At 45.6% G+C, this 15,907-nt stretch overlaps 1 protein-coding gene across 1 annotated transcript; it reads right to left on the minus strand.

The window, feature by feature from the left end:
• On the minus strand, positions 1-9,003 carry SDR42E2 (short chain dehydrogenase/reductase family 42E, member 2). Its single transcript, XM_063314805.1, has 10 exons — positions 8,778-9,003; positions 7,415-7,472; positions 6,322-6,440; positions 5,955-6,030; positions 5,087-5,169; positions 4,412-4,549; positions 2,736-2,801; positions 2,222-2,285; positions 1,340-1,413; positions 1-330 (listed from the first exon to the last, which is right to left on the minus strand). The coding sequence occupies exons 1-10, from the start codon at positions 8,895-8,897 to the stop codon at positions 67-69; spliced, it is 1,062 nt and encodes a 353-aa protein (XP_063170875.1). The 5' UTR covers positions 8,898-9,003; the 3' UTR covers positions 1-66.
• Between the last annotated feature and the right edge of the window lie 6,904 nt (positions 9,004-15,907).

Here is a 15,907-nt window from a genome sequence, read left to right on the forward strand (position 1 = left end):
TCCCACACAGTCCGAGAGTGAGCTTTCCCGTCCGCCCTCCTAGGGGCTGACTGGCAATGTCCCGCTTTATGTCTCAAGAAGGCACCAATATTTTTTCCAGGACTCTAGAAGAAAATCTCTCACTTGGGTGAATTTCACAGCCAGCACAATCAGTGCCGTGAACAGGAGCAACAGAAAAAGGCATTTGAGTAAGAAAAAATTCCTTGGCCGGGGTCTCTTTTTCAAAAAATGATCCACGCAGTCGGCCAACGAATACTTTTTGGGTGCATAGCCAAGGTAGGCCTGGGCTTTATCAATTTTGAACGTGTGGGTGCAAGACATATTGTGTATCTGTACATTGGGAAGAAAGAGAGATCCTGTTTTTGCTGCTGTTATCCTCAGTAGCATTTACAGATAGTCCTCGACTTACAATCGCAATAGGGACCGGAAAATTTGTCATTAAGTGGTGCTGTCATTAAGCAAGGCATCACATGACCGTACCCAATTTTATGACATTTTTTGCAGCAGTCTGTAAACACTGATTGTCAGAAGCTGGCTGGGAAGGTTGGAAATGGCCATCACATGACCCCAGGACGCTGCAACCGTCACAAATATATGCCGGTTGCCAAGCACCCGAATTTTGATCATGTGACTGCAGGGACGCTGCAGCTGTCACAAGTGCAAGGATGGTTGTTAAATGAATGGTCATAAGTCGAGGACTACCTGTATAGAAAAGGAGGGGGAATAAATAAAATGTGGGGAAGCCCTCTCCATCCCAGTGCCTGCCCCCTGGAACAATGTCTCCCCTGAGATTCCCCCAAGATTCGTATGGCCCCACCCTTAAAACTGGCTCTTCTCCAGGCCTTAAAACCTGGCTGTTTCTCTAGGCCTTGGAGCTTGAGTGGCGGGTGAATCCCTTGTGAGATGTTTGCTTTCCTGATGTTGGAGTTCTTTTTTTCATGATCTCTGCAACATTTAATGGTTGCCTGTGGTCCACTGCCCAGAGCAGGGTAAAAATTGGGTGGCTTATAAATTGAACAAACCAACAAACATCTCATAGACCAGAGTCTACAGTTACAAAGCATTGCATGCAAGCATAGGAGGCAACCAAGAATCTACCCTGGGCTCAGTTGTCTATCTGTAAAATGGACACATAGGACAATTTGGGACTCTTCATCCCAGGGACATGGAGGGCAAAGACTGGTAAACCGAACCACTGCATGTTCCTGGCATGCCTTAATGTGGGTGGCATCGCCCTTTTCCCTTTCGGAAGGCCCACTGGGGTCTGGCTTGATGGCGGTTACAAATTCTTCTTGCCAAGTAGCCCCTTTGCCCCCCAAATTGCTCAGGGACACATTACTTCATTTCTGGTGAGCAGGGGTGTGATTTCCACAATCGGTAGCAATGCATTGTGCACTTTTTCCATGATGAGAACTGTAGAAGAGAAAAGGCAGCCCTCGTGGTCACAGGTTTAACGGAAAGCAGAACATGTGAATGATGGGGCTGGCATCAATCTCAGAAACTTCTCCCGGTGTCTCTCTTACCTATGGGGACCGTATTTTCTTAGAAAAAATAAAGGACCAATCTGAAAAGTGGGCAAAACTGAAAGAGTTTCATCAGGATAAAAAAAGTTGGTTGTTTATGTTGATACTTTTGCTTTACAAAGGAAAATTCAAGAGCCAAACCAAGAAAAGCTTTACCCAAACGCCTATTCTAATAAAAATATCTAAAATCCAACAGTATATGTACACTTATTTTAAGAAGACAATTCAGTTTCCATATTTTGTCACATGAATGTGAAAGACTGTGCATTAAGTGGCCCCATTTGTGCAGGAAAAGTTAAATTGCCGAAACTAAGGACCAACGGGAGTTTTTGAAAAATAAAATTAAAGGACAGTTTTCTGAAATGAAGACCCGGCCTCTATAATAAAGGATGGGTGGTCCCTGTACTCTTATACTGAAGAAAATCAAGATGGGGTTACTCTGAGTTTCTTTCTCACACTTCCAAGTCAACGGATAAGGCTAGCTTGAATTCAACAGGCTAGCTTGAATTCCAAATCGCTTGGAAACCCTGCTTAAAAAGAGCCTCGATGTCCATCAGAGGAAGAAGGGGAAAAGGAGGCTTAGAAACTCTCCTCAAGCCAGAACTGACTGTGGTTTGGGGTGTGTTGGAACTGAGATCACATCATGTGTCAAACCGAACCACAAAACAGCACTGAGCTGACTATCAGAGGCAGTTTACCTGATAGATGAACCAGGAAAATGGGAACACGGATCCAGGGTTTACGGAAGCCCAGTCCTTCGAACTGAAAACAAAGGGAAAGACTGATTGATGGGGTCCAAGCGGGCCCCTCCGTTAGTCAACAGAGCCAAAATGTAGGGCGGGAAGAAGAGACGAGGCCTTTAACCCACATAAAGGGGCAACTGAGCAAAACCAGCTCCTGCTGGCTTTTCTGCCCCACTGGAGTTGACTTTGTTTGCCTAGTGAATTAAAGACCAATACATGGGCAGCTGGTCAAGGATGCTCAAGGGATTAGATGCTGATTTGGTAATTTTAGGTGTTGAGGTTTTAACCGAGTATTTTATTGAAAACTGCCCAGAGTCCCCCTCTTTGGGAGGAGATGGGCGGTAATAGAAATTTGAATAATAAATAAATAAAATTACTGAAAGGACCCTCAGCGTTTCTATGCCATCCGGGGCAGCAATTAAACGAGCTTTGTAAACGCGTGCCTGTGATCCACAGTTCTTGTACTCACCAAGGGAGTTAGCCATTCAAACAGGTTGACTTTCTCATTGTCGTTGATAAAGTATGCCTGGCCGCCCTAGGAATGATACAACGGAAGGACCAGTTAGAAAGGTGACCTTGAAACCCCAAAGATGCCCAGGCAGAGGTAGTCAGGTAAGGACATCCAGGTGAAACGCCAGAGACCTTGAGTGAGCATCTAAAAGAAGGTTCGGGGGTCTTCCAACGATAGGAAGGGGGTGTTTTCAAAGGGTGGGGGCCATCACTGGGGAGGCGTTGCTTCTGTGTAAGCAGAAGACAATTTGTTCATGGTCTGTGTGGAGCTTGAGAAAGACTCAAAAGGTGGTTTAGAAAATAACACCATCCTGCAAATTCCTTAGTTCTCTTTGAGAAGAACAGCCTGCTCCCTAGTTCATAGTAAAGTATTATCAAGAACCTGAAAAAGTTTCTATCCTAATGAAATGTAATGTACAAGGGGCTCAAAAAAGAAAGGAATCAGAAAGTATCTGTAACCCTATTCCTTATCCTTTCAACAAATCTTGTTAAAGGAGACTGCGGAAATCTTGTTTTGCCTATCAAGAGCCTGATCATTTGCAGCAAAAACAACAAGGCATTTCCTAACTTATGTTAAACAATTTTTTGGGGGGGCAGGCTGTAATGTTTTAAAAATCCCCCTCCAATGTCCTAAACAAGGACCAAAGCCTTTTTAAGGCCCCGAGAGGCACAAGAACAGAATGCTAAGCTCTTCCACAATCTTTTCGCTGTATCCTACTTACATATTTATATTTGTCCATTTTTTTCTCCATGGAAATGAATGGAATAACCATTGGGGTCATGATGTAACCAATGTATTTTCTTGCCCTGAATGAAGAACACTGATTCATCTCATCGAATCTACTTTGGAGGGGTTCTCCCTTCATGTGGCTGGATCAGGACAATTAACCACCTAATACTGTTAAAAAAGTTTTTCGCACTGGCAATTCAATATACAGGTAGTCCTCACTTAATGACCATTTGTTTAATGATGGTTCAGACTTAACGACGGTGCTGAAAAAACTGACAACCGGTGCTCATACTCATCACAGCTGCAGTGTTCCCATGGTCACATGATCACGATTTGGGTGCTTGGCAACTGGTTTTCATCTATGACCGTTGCAGCATCCTATGGTCATTTGATTGCCATTTTTGACCATTCCAGCCGGCTTCTGGCAAGCAAAATCAATGGGGAACCATGTGATTTACTTAACAACAATGTGGTTTGCTTAATGACTGTTATGATTTTCTTAATGACCGCCAGAAAAAAAGGTCATAAAATCAGGTCAGATTCATTTAATGACTGCTTTGCTTAGCAACCAAAATTCTGGTCTCAATTGTGGTTGTTAAGCGAGGACTACCTGTATCAGTAAGCTATGGGCTGACTTTCAGCTCCTAAGCAGTAAATCAGGGATTTTTTCCCCCTTTGTTATTTTTTTTTAACATTTTACATTAAAATCCCCCTTTGGGAGAGATGGGCAGTGAGAGGAATTTGAAATATCAATAAATTAAAAAATTAAAAAATCCCAACTGAGGAAAAAAATCAATAAAAGGAAAATATGCCATCAGTGCATAAATGTCGTACAGGCATTTGTTCAGCATTAGCGATGGGTGAAGCCAAAACACCTTTGAGAAATTGGGGGACGAAGAACTCACCGCAATATAGTTCATTTCTGGAGTGAGCGCCTTTGCAGCAAGGATGTGGGCTTGCACAAGATTTTTCACGTGGACCCAGTTCATCAGAGTCCCTGGATCCCCGACACAGATGTTAAAAATCCCTCTTTCAATATTGAGCTGTTGGCAAAAGACGAAAATCACATCGCTAAAGTAGAGGATAGGAGTGCTTAGAAACAGGAGACACAGGAAAAGAAGTTTTCCAACTACTTTTACCATTTTTTATTTTTTTAACAGAACACCCCAACATTTTAGAGCAGCGTTTCTCAACCTTGGCAACTTCAAGACGTGTGGACTTCACCTCCCAGAATTCCCCAGCCAGCCATACTTAAAGCTGCTGAGTTTGAAAAACTGTTTTAGAGCAATTGGGGGTGGGGTGGTACTCATGTTTTAGTGCCAGGCAAAAAGAAAGACGGGGGGTTGCTTAGCCTCTTCCCTTCTTTCTGATCTCAAATGCAGCGCTTGAGAAATAAAAATGCAGTGCAGGTTTTGACGCCTTCCTGCTTCACCTTCCCTTATTTACCTGAAGAAAAATCCTGTTTCAAGTTGGCTAATCATTTGCACCACTGCAGACTTTGCAAGCTTCCTCTGCCTGGGTGCTTCTCTGCCCCCCTCTCTTCATTAGGGCTGCCCAGGGCTGTCAGTCAAAATACGTACGGCCAACCGAGGGAAATGCCGCTGCTCTTCCGGTCCATAAATCCCAGGAGGGCGAATTGCACATGTGTGTAGCTTCCCTCCTCCTGTCAAGCAAAGCAAGCCAGAATGAACCCCTGGATGTATGAAACGACAACCCTTACCCCTTTGGGTGCAATTCCAAGGTGGTTATAATGGTCTGTGGGAATGACCTTAGGAGACAGGAGGAAAGCCGTAGACTAGACAGCGGTCAGGTAAGAGGCAGCTGAGCCCACAGAAGGAATGGGGTGTGGCAAATGTCTCAGAAGGGACCCTCCCTAGTTTCTTGGACTGTAAAGGCGGGGGGGGTGGGGAGATGTACTTTCAGACTTGTAAGATTCTCTTAATGTAACCTCACAATAAAGTTAGAGCTAGTACTTCTGGGAGTGCTTCTTGTCTGGACTACCTCGCAAGGATGACAGTGGTTTACAAGTTAATTCCTCAATCACAATGAACCTTTTTTTAGAAATGTCCTAAAGCCCCCTTGGGGAATGTGTGGATGTGGCCATCATCTTGACTTTTTGGACACAGGGATCCCTGCTTTCATGGCATGAAATGGGCCTGCCAGTGCAAAAATTAAAATAATTAGAGTGGTTTTGAGTGACTTGGGAGAAATTCTGGACAGGAAACAATAGAGATGAATCTATACATTGGAAGAAGATCTTTTAATATTCCTCACAGGATTGTGCAGCAGAAAACTCCCATTCCTTCCCAATATGGGGATCAAGATTCAGGGGGTCCTTTCCGAGTGATCTCATCCTTCCTTCCCGATCATCCCTGATCCCCCACAATCAACTGAACAGCAGAACCAGTCCTGAGTTTTAATCAAGCACGGAAACTTGCAGAGAAGTACCTGCCAGGGGTGATCCGTTAGCTGCTAAGACCATTTGTTCTGCAATTGATTTCGTCCGGGAATATTCATTAACTTGCTAAAATAAAAAAGAGAGAAAAAGCACATTAAAAAAAACATGGATGATTTTCAGGGCTGTGTGGCGCTTTAGATCCGAAGGCCAAAAAAGGGGCTTCAGAGCTGTGTTGGCCCCCTCGTACACCCCAAAGCGCTTTGGGAAATCAGAGTTTGAAGCTTTGCAAAGCCGTGCAAAATCTTTCACCCAGGGAGAAAACAACTGGCCAGTCCCTTCCTCCTGCACACAGGGCTTCCAAGTCCAACTCCTGAATTCAGCCAAATGCTAAAAAATAATTTATTTCAGCTCAAATACCTGCTCCAAAGGAAAATACGGTACAGTAGCTTCGTCACCGTCAATGATAGTTTGTCCAGAAAAGACTACATCGATGGAACTGGTATATATCAATCTCGGGATGCTCTGCCGCTTGCAAACTGGGAGACAGAGAAAGAGAGGAGGCCGTCTGGTGGTGCAATAATGCAACATGGCCGAAAGGTTGTGAAAGGGCAGACGGCTGTATCGCGTGGCGGCATGGAGGAGTGACCAGGCATTGGATCAAGTCTGGCACGCACCGGTGGCGAGGTGGAGCTGAGCATGGCTGACCCCAAAAACGTTAAGCAGGGCAGAGCTGGGTAGTACTGGGATGGGAGGCCACGAGGAGATCTCTTGACTGTCGGCTAGTCTGAGAAGTGGAAAACCGTTGGGTGAGAAGGTGAAGGGAAATTGGTTGTGTGCTGCTGGCAAGAACCGGACATTTCTGGGATGTCGCCAGGGGTTTGAGTTCAACTTGAAAGAGGTTTTGCTTTTTACTGGGTTGCAGCGAACAGGGAAGAAGAAATGGTTGGTAGCCTCTTGGGGGGAAAAAATTAAATTGTGGACACGCAAAGAAGAGCTGTAAGAGTGGAGTCAACATAGGCAGTGAAAGGACGTAAGACTTATTCTCTATTGCCCCAGGGACAAGAGCAAGGGTAAACTCCAACTTGGAAAATGGGGCATGGCACCACCAGGTGATTCCGAATGACAGGTTCTGGAAGCACGTGTTCGGCCATAACTGGAAACCGGCCGTTTTCTTCCCTTATTTTATAGGACAACATGGCAAGAAGATGGTGGGGTTCTGTTTTCCAGTTAGAAGGAAATGCCTGTGCACTGTGCACTGAAAGCATTGGGCAACAGCACCACGATTGCATGCTCAGCTTCTCCTCATGATGGCAGAATAATGTGTCCTTCCCCACTGCCAAAAATGTTATCGGTCTTTGCTCTCGCCAGTCCACAAATGTAAGCTTCGAATCGCTTAAGCACGGTCTCCCCTCTGTAGCTCGGTCGCAACTTTGTGCAGCACAATTGCAGATCTGTTCTCACTTGTCCCCCACCCACCACCACAGCCATCCACAAAACACCAGTTAAGCACCTTCAAGAACGATTCCGGTCCCACCAATGTTGACCGACCGGATATGTTTCTTGTGCATCTGAGGTCGAGAGAAAGAGACACAATTTCACAACAGCATACAAAAGGGCTTGTTCTATTCCAGGGTTTCTCAACCTCAGACTCTTAAAGATGCGTGGATTTCAACCCCCAGAATTCCCCAGGCAGGGGAATTCTGGGAGGTGAAGTCCACACATCTTAAAGTGGCCGAGGTCGAGAAACACGGCTCTATTCCCCTTGTGTTTCCTTTTTTTTTTAATTAAAGCTTTGTTAATTTTTTTCAACAAATACATAAAAACTTCAAGAATTGAAAAGTAAACTACAAGAAAAAGAATTAATATGTGTGAGAATACAAAAAAGAACCACTGCATACTACATACATACTGATTTCCAACTTTCTACAACAAAGATATAGGTCAGTATCAATCTCTTACACTTGATCTTAGCCAAAAGGCCAAGAAGTTATTCATTCATTCATTCATTCATTCATTCATTCATTCATTCATTCATTCATCAGTCTCTTACTCTAATCTAAACTGGAATAAACATTACTTCTATAAAACATTTCCATCTCAATATAACATTTCCCCTAAAACAAACTATTTTCCCCTCGAGATGAATATATAAAAGAAACATTTTTATAAGATTTTTCCCCCAATAGATAATTAAATATTATCCTCCTTCATTACAATTTTACTCCTAACCAAAGCATTTATAAACACTATATCTCCATCATTACATATTTAAACAATAACCTTATTAATATCCTTTTACCAAAAATAAATTCGTTGTCCCAAAAACAAAAACATTTTTTTTGTTTCTCTGTGTGTTTCCTGAACAGTTATGCCAGAAGGTCCTAGAAAGGCTTTTGAAATGTTGCATTTCTTTTTCATGTTGGATCAGATGCCCAGATTTATTTACTGACCTTCAAGTCAGCCTTGAAGTCCAGCCTGGACAAGTCCCTACGGTTTCTAGGCAACATTTTTGGAAGTGGTTGGTCCTTGCCTTCTTCTTCCCAGGGCTGAGGGAGAGGGACTGGCCCCAAGTCACCCAGCTGGCTTCCATGCCAAGGGCAGGATTAGAACTCAGGTCTCCCCATACCTAGTCTAGTGGTTTAACCCCTAGACCACTCAAAACTGACCTTTAAATATCTCCAATCAGCAGATGAGGGAAGAGCTCTTCTTTATGCACATAGAAGCTACAAGTGGGCTACATTCAGCCACCTCAACCTGGCATCTTCCAGCTGGTTGGGACTGTAATTCCCAGAATAAATATCCCACATCTTCAAGAAAGCCTGCATCAGTCGCAAGACCACAAGGCTAACAAAGGAAAATCACGCTGGACTCACTTGCTCTATTCCAGTCATCCCGTATGCAGCTGCATGAATGACACAATCCACCCCTTCGCAGGCTGAGTACAAGTCACTGAAGCTTCTCACATCTGACTGTGATGAAGGGAGAAAACTCATGTGAGTGACAGATTGGAGGAAAAGTGTTGTTTTTCCAGGCTACTCATAAAACAGCATGTCAGACTTCTGCTAAAATCATCAGAGACATCCACAAAATCTGGAGGAACGTGTATGTGGGAAAGACCTTGGGAGACGGGGCGAAGAGATGCTGCCTAGGGAATGGTCAGATAAGAGAGGGCACAGCCCACAGCTGCACAATGGGTGGGGCAAGAGGCTCAGAAGGGACCCTCCCCAGTTTCTTGGGCTGTAAAAGTGACAGCGGGAGATTTTTACTTTCAGACTTGCAAGATTCTGTCAGTGTAGCTTTACAATAAAGTAGAATTAGCTCATCTGGTCGTCTCTCTTCTCTGGTCCACTTGGTAAGGCTGACAGAACATCCACATGACAAAATGGGCATTGTGACTTCACAGTGCATGCTTTGTCATCCCCCTCCTGCAACATACACACAAACACACACAGACATCCATAAATACACCCCAACCCCACCTTCAAGATTCTAGGTTCCAATCCTTTCCAGAGATAGTAAAGGACTTGGCAGCACATGATGCAGATCACACGGCTGAGCAGCTGGGGAGAGGCCCATTTTGAAGTTCCTGCACACAGCAGAAAGTGCTTCCGAGCCAGATGTGGCCAGAGGTTGGGGATTGCCAGCCCCTGTTTAAATGAAATGAACCCCAAAGGAGGGCTGGAAGCTGGGTCTCCCCACCCCAGACTAACTCCTTCACCATAACATTGCATTGGCTTGCCAAGATGATTAGTCTTCCTGCCTACCAATATATTTCTTCATATAGATTTATAGATCACTTTTCCAACCAAATACTGAGTTGCAAGCCAGCTCCTCATTTTTATTTTCTAGGGAAGCTCAGAGGCAAATTGACAGAAGAGTCTAACGTCTTCTGCCCTGCCGGGTTGCCAGCCTTGGCCAGTTCCAGATGCGTGGACTTCAGTTCCCAGAATTCTCAACAACGGGCCTGCTAGCTAGGGAATCCTGAGAGGGGAAATTCACAAGTTTTGGGAAGGCAGCTCTGTCGCATCCCATGAGGGGCATGTTGTCCATCTCTGCCCTAGTCTGACCTTAATCTTTATGCTACCCCCTGGCATTTTATTAACCGCCGCTTTCCTGGATTCATGCAATAAACTGATCCATCAATTAATCCAAACAGGCTGCATTGACAAAAACGGCTAAGTGTGATGAGCTTCAATCTTGCGTTGCTTTCTGTCTGGCTACTTGATGAACCAAGGCACTGTATGATCCCAGAAAGCAAATTAATTCCTGAACCCAGTAAACTGCGCGGTGTGAACCCCACCTACACAACCCAAATCTACTGACCCAAGAGCTTTGCAAAACTATCCATACATTGGTGTTTTCTTTCCTCCCCCCACTCCAAAGGTGGAAAATTAAGATCTCAGCAGAAAAGAGAAATACCCTTATAAGTATTATTCCCTTTGGAATGTCCCAGAGAGGCGGATTCACGTCGTACAAAATGACTTGCGTTCCGGATTTAGCAAGCGCACAGCCAAGGGTGAAGCCGAAGTAGCCACCACCTCCAGTTATGATCGTCTTGTCACTGACTTTCTTCAATGGTGGCTTATAGCTTTCGGGATTTTTTTTTACCAGTCTGGCGTCTTCCTTGGAGCATTTATAGAACCGGCTGGGTTTGGGGTCATTCGCTTTCTCCATTACAGGCTGGGAGACTTGTGGATCTGTCAGGCTGGGAGCCCCAAAACTCCATTCAGAGGGGCAAAGGGTCTCCTTCTCCTCACCTGCTTCAAAAACACCAGCATCAATTAGGCTGTGGCCACCCCGTCCCCAGGCGATTCAGAGACCTGATACAAGAAGCGTAATGGTATGTGGGGAAGGCCTTAGGAGACAGGGCCAAGAGACTCTGCCAAGGGAATGGTCAGATAAAGGAGAGCTTAGTCCACAGCTGCATGATGGGAGGAGAAAGGGACTCGGAGGGACCTGCCCTAGTTTCTTGGGCTGTAAAGGGGACGGTGGGAGATTTGTACTTTCAGACTTGCGAGATTCTGTTAATGAAGCCTTACAATAAAGTAGAATTAGCTTATCTGGTCGTGTTTCCTGTCTGGTCTACCTGGGAAGGCTGACAAGGAATGAGTGTGTTGTGGCTCCTGCTTTTGAAAAGTGTGATGGGCTTCAATCTTGTGTTGATTTCTGTCTGGTTATCTGAGGGATCGATGTATTGTATGAACCCAGAAAGCAAATTAATTCCTTAACCCACTAAAGTGTATCATGTGAACCCCACCTATACGAAACCAAATCTACTGACCCATACACGTAGGTTTCCAGAAATGAGAGGGAGCAGGAAACAATTCCCCCAACTTGGAAGAATCAAATCAATCAAAAGACAGCGGAGACACTGGCAGTTGATGCAGTTGAGCAGAATTCTATCCCGGCTGCTCCAAAGGGCGTTTATCTCAAAGCAAATCCCACTGGACTTATTTCTGAGTAAAAAAAACTTAGTTCAAAAAGGGGAATGGGTGTTAAAATCATGCTATGATTCCCCTGGTTGGGGAATTCTGGGAGTTGAAGTCCATATATCTTAAACTTGCTAAGGTTGAGAAACATGGCCCTGGAGAATAGTTTTCACTTGCATATCTCTCCTGCATGATCAACAAGAGGCTACTTTAAACAAACCTCACAGCAAGCTTTTGGCCTCCTTGATGAGTACCCCAAAACAAATCCAAAAGTTTTGGCTTTTCTCTCCTAAAGTTGTGGGCGGGGGGTGGGGAGGGGAATTGGTTTAGGCTCATTTAATAAGCAGCAATTTTTGTGCTGGAAAATGGCCCCACTTTGTTTCTGCATTCCAGGAAAGAAAAGGCATCTTCTGCAAATAGCCCATGGAAATTATATACCCACGCGTAGAGATGACTTGGCTGTACGGTGCCCATTTGCTGCAGGGCATCTTAAAATAAATGCAATTGTTTTGATGGAAATGTCATCCCCATTTCCAAGAGATTTGATCCTGAACAGATATGCACAGAGGATTGTACTAGTAATGGACCACTGATTTTGTCCACAAGTAATACTTAAGAATGACACACTGCAGGAATGAGATACCGGCAGTGGGAGGTCCAGATAACAAATCCGGTATCTCTTCCCTCACTTAAAAAAAAGGACTGATTTTAGAGATCCTGTTTCAGCAGCATATGCTCCTTCCCTTTCTATTCCTTTCCTTTGCTTTTCCATGTTGATAATCCAGATTTTACTCTGTTACAGGGGTTACATCCAATCAGATTTTCCTTACACTTCCGAAGGAGAGACACATCAGCAGCAGGAAATGAGACTTTTGTGGCACCATAAAGACACGCACGCTTCAAATGCTGCCCCAAGAACAATAATGCGCTCCCAATAGGAGACTGGAAGAGCTGTCATTGACAAGCACTTCTCTTTTCAACCGGCCGCATGAAAAAACCGCAGAGATGAACGGCTCGGCCTGAAACCACTGCCCCTTGCGATGAATTGGAAAATATTTTTTTTTAATTACAAAATTTTGTTTTGAAAGGAATGGGGATTGGACTAGAAGGCCTCCAAGGCCCCTTCCCACTGTGTGATTCTGTGAAAAAGCCAACTTTGGAGACCAACAAAAGCAGCGTTGCCTTGAAACTCAGGCACCCCAAGTGGCGTGGAGCTGAGGACCCGTTCCCTGAATTTGGGAGAGAAACAACGTAACCTTTGCAAAGGTGGCTTTCCGCCTACCCGAAAACAGGAATCACCCAGCAATTCAGGCCAAACCAAAAAGCCTTTATTAAGGGGGGGGGGGGGTCAAGACCTTTTATAGCAACTCCAGGCTCGGCTCTGCGTTGCAGCTTGCAGTTCACGCTCCCTTTCTGACCATAACTGAACTTGGCGGGGGGGGGGCGGATTTGGGGAGGGGGCAGGAGGGAGAGAGAGAGGCGCTGATTTCTCCCTCTAGCCAAAGAAACGCCCCTGAGGTGGATGGACTGAATTTCAGGAGCTCTCGGCAGGCCAGTTTACCCTGGGGGGGGGGGTTAAGCCGAGGGCCCCCCTCCCGGTCCTGGACAGGCCCTCCCCTCCAACCTGGGGACCGGGAGGACGACGCGGAAGGCGGTCAGGTCCAGCCGCCGGTCTTCTGCGCAGTGACCGGCGCCCCACCCCCACCCCGGTCGATCATGTTCCCCCACCAAGCTCGCAACGTTTCGAAAAGGCTAGGCCGGGGGCGTGGGGGCGAGGAAGTGCTGGATCCTGGGTCGGGGGGGGAAACCGCGCAAGCTGGGAAGCGGACCTAACGCACGCCGGGCTGCGCTGGGGCCGGGCCGTATATGTCAGATCAGAAGCGCACTCAAAAGGAGCGACTCTCCAGCTGGGCTTCCACCGCCGGCCCCCTCCCGCGAAGTGGCGTAAACCGGGGGGGGGGCGACGGGAGGCGTCCTGCGCGTCTTCCTACTACTTTGCACCTCCAGCATCCCAGGACGGGTTGGCGTCCTGGAGAAAGCAGGGGGACCATTTTAAAAGAAAATGGTCAAGACTAGAAGCGCACCTGCATGAAGCTTTGAGCCGCTCAAAACGGACTTGGCCACCATTTTCAGTTTTCCACTCCAAACTGAGATGGGGATCAAAGGTAGAGTTGGGCTTGGGATCCAGCGTCACCTGGTCAATAGTTTGCATCGATAGAGCCAATGTGCCCTCTTCTTCATCTTTGCCTTCTCCATGCTCCTGAAGTCTCCCCTCCCTGCCGCAACTATAAAGCCTAACCCAAGTTACTAGACCACTTGATTTGTCTTGTGCAGGGCTGGGCAGGCAACTTTCCAGGGACTATTTCCTCAGCCCTCCCTCCTCCCATCAGTTATCCAGTTCTGTCCTCCAACACAAACACCAACACACATGCACATACACCACACTATAAACCAGTGTGGACTTCAACACTATAAACCAGTGTGGACTTCTTCTCCCAGAATTCCCCAGCCAGCATGGTTGGCTGAGGAATTCTGGGAGTTGAAGTCCACAGTCTTCAAGTTGCCAAGGTTGAGAAACACTGCTATAAAGGTATCATCTGGTTGGACCCCTGAACAAAACCAGGATCTGCTGGGATGGGGAAGCGGGGTGGGTGGGCAAAAATCCACAATCTTTTGCAAGGCTTCAGCCCACGATTTTAGGGGGACTACATCCACCTTGCCGAGAGAGAGAGAGAGAGAGAGGGAGAGAGAGAAGAATCCATCAGCGAAACAGAAGGCACAGGTCTGCACAACATCTGCACTGGTTTATTGCTGAGCTTGAGAGCATCATTACATTTTTTAAAACAGAGCCATAACACATCTGATGGTAGCAGTAAAAACTGTGGCCGGTTTCGCCCAGGGTGCTAATCTTCAAGAGAGGCAACCTCCAGGCTGTCACCTGCCTTTCCTAAATCACCTTATTTTTAAAGCTGTCCCCCAGTGGTCACAGGCCTTTGACCTCCCAGCCGAGTTATTCTGCCGAGCCAAACATCCAGACAAATGTCCCTTACATGCCATAAATAACATTTGATCTTAGCTCAAGGGCAAGAATCAACTTCCAGTCCAAACCTACCAATAATTCTACAAATAATGCAACCGTTTGCTTGTAATAAAAGGCTCGGGCCCTGAACCTTTATCTGGCATGAATTGATGGAGAAATCGTAGGATGGGCCAGCGCTTCCTTCTCCTTCCAGCATCTCCACTACAGAAGTGATCATAGAGCTGGGGAGGGGTGGAAAAGGGGAAGAGAAATAATAGCTGTAATAGGACAAAATAATTTACAGCCAATGGCTCTATTGCACATCCACTAATAGCAAAACAATTGTTTTTGGATTGAGTACATCTGAAATATGGAAGCAGAAGACGGCCAAAGAACCGAACAGTTCTTCCAGTTTAAAGTTTTGTATTTGTGCTGCAGAAATCCAGGTGGCCACTAGATGGGGCCAGTGCTTTGGAGTGCTCTGTATCCCTTGGCCACCCTCCAGTGGCCACCAGGCGTTTTGCAAGCCAGCTAGGGCAACCCTGCTTCCAAGGGTTTCAAATGCACAATTTCAAAAGCAAGGGAAGCGTGCAAGTTCATAAGGCTGTCTTTACAAGGGAGTAACAAGTAATGGGAGAATCTCCAAATAATATTTTGCAGGCACTCACAAAGCCTAGCCGGCTAATGGGCTAAAACACCACAAAATGGAAAAATGTCAATCCTCCCCCAGCAGCAATCTATTTCCCTGAGCAATGGGATGAGTTGTAATTACTGAAGTGGATTGTTCAGAGGGAGAATTTCCTATAATAAAAGACGGATAATCTGTTAAAACAAGGAGCATCCTTTTTGGACCGGGGAAATTGCTTCAATTTCCAGGGGTGGGGTGGGGTGGGGTGGGGCAGTGACCACATGACCTCATGCAAAGTGGGGAAAAGGGGGTCCACTGCTTAAAAGTTTTTAAAATGTTTTCTACCCTGTTTGATTTTAATTTAAAAAGAAGACTTCTCTATGGGTTTGGCATCTTTCTTAATCTAGCTGGCACCTAGATCTACAGCTGAGAAGCCAGAGATCACAATATGAGTTGCAAACACAACACACACACACACAAAAGCAGCAGGGTACTGAGGACTAGCAAGTGAGAATCAGGTTTCTGCAACCCCCCACTCACAGTTGGCAGCACATTTCCAAGAGAGCTGCAGAAAATACAGCTATTATAGCCTATCAAGAGGTAGTTATAGACAATGGCTGTATATAGTACAGCTATGATATATTAACTGTATTAAATATATAATAGCAAGGGGGAGGAAGAAAAAGACGACTTGCAACATTTTCCTGCCGCCTAGAAAATAAGCATCCCAGATACAAACATGGGCTAAGGCTATATTGCAAAAATAATATAGTCCCCTTTTCGGGAGAGATGGGCAGTGATAGAAATTTGAAAAATAAAATAAAATAAAATAAATCAATATAGTCATATATATCGCAACACTACATAGTCATATTATGCGGGTGTGTCTAAATATATATATATAGTATTATACTGTGTGTGTGTGTG

Source organism: Candoia aspera, chromosome 14 (assembly GCF_035149785.1).
Source record: "Candoia aspera isolate rCanAsp1 chromosome 14, rCanAsp1.hap2, whole genome shotgun sequence".
NCBI lineage: Eukaryota > Metazoa > Chordata > Lepidosauria > Squamata > Boidae > Candoia > Candoia aspera.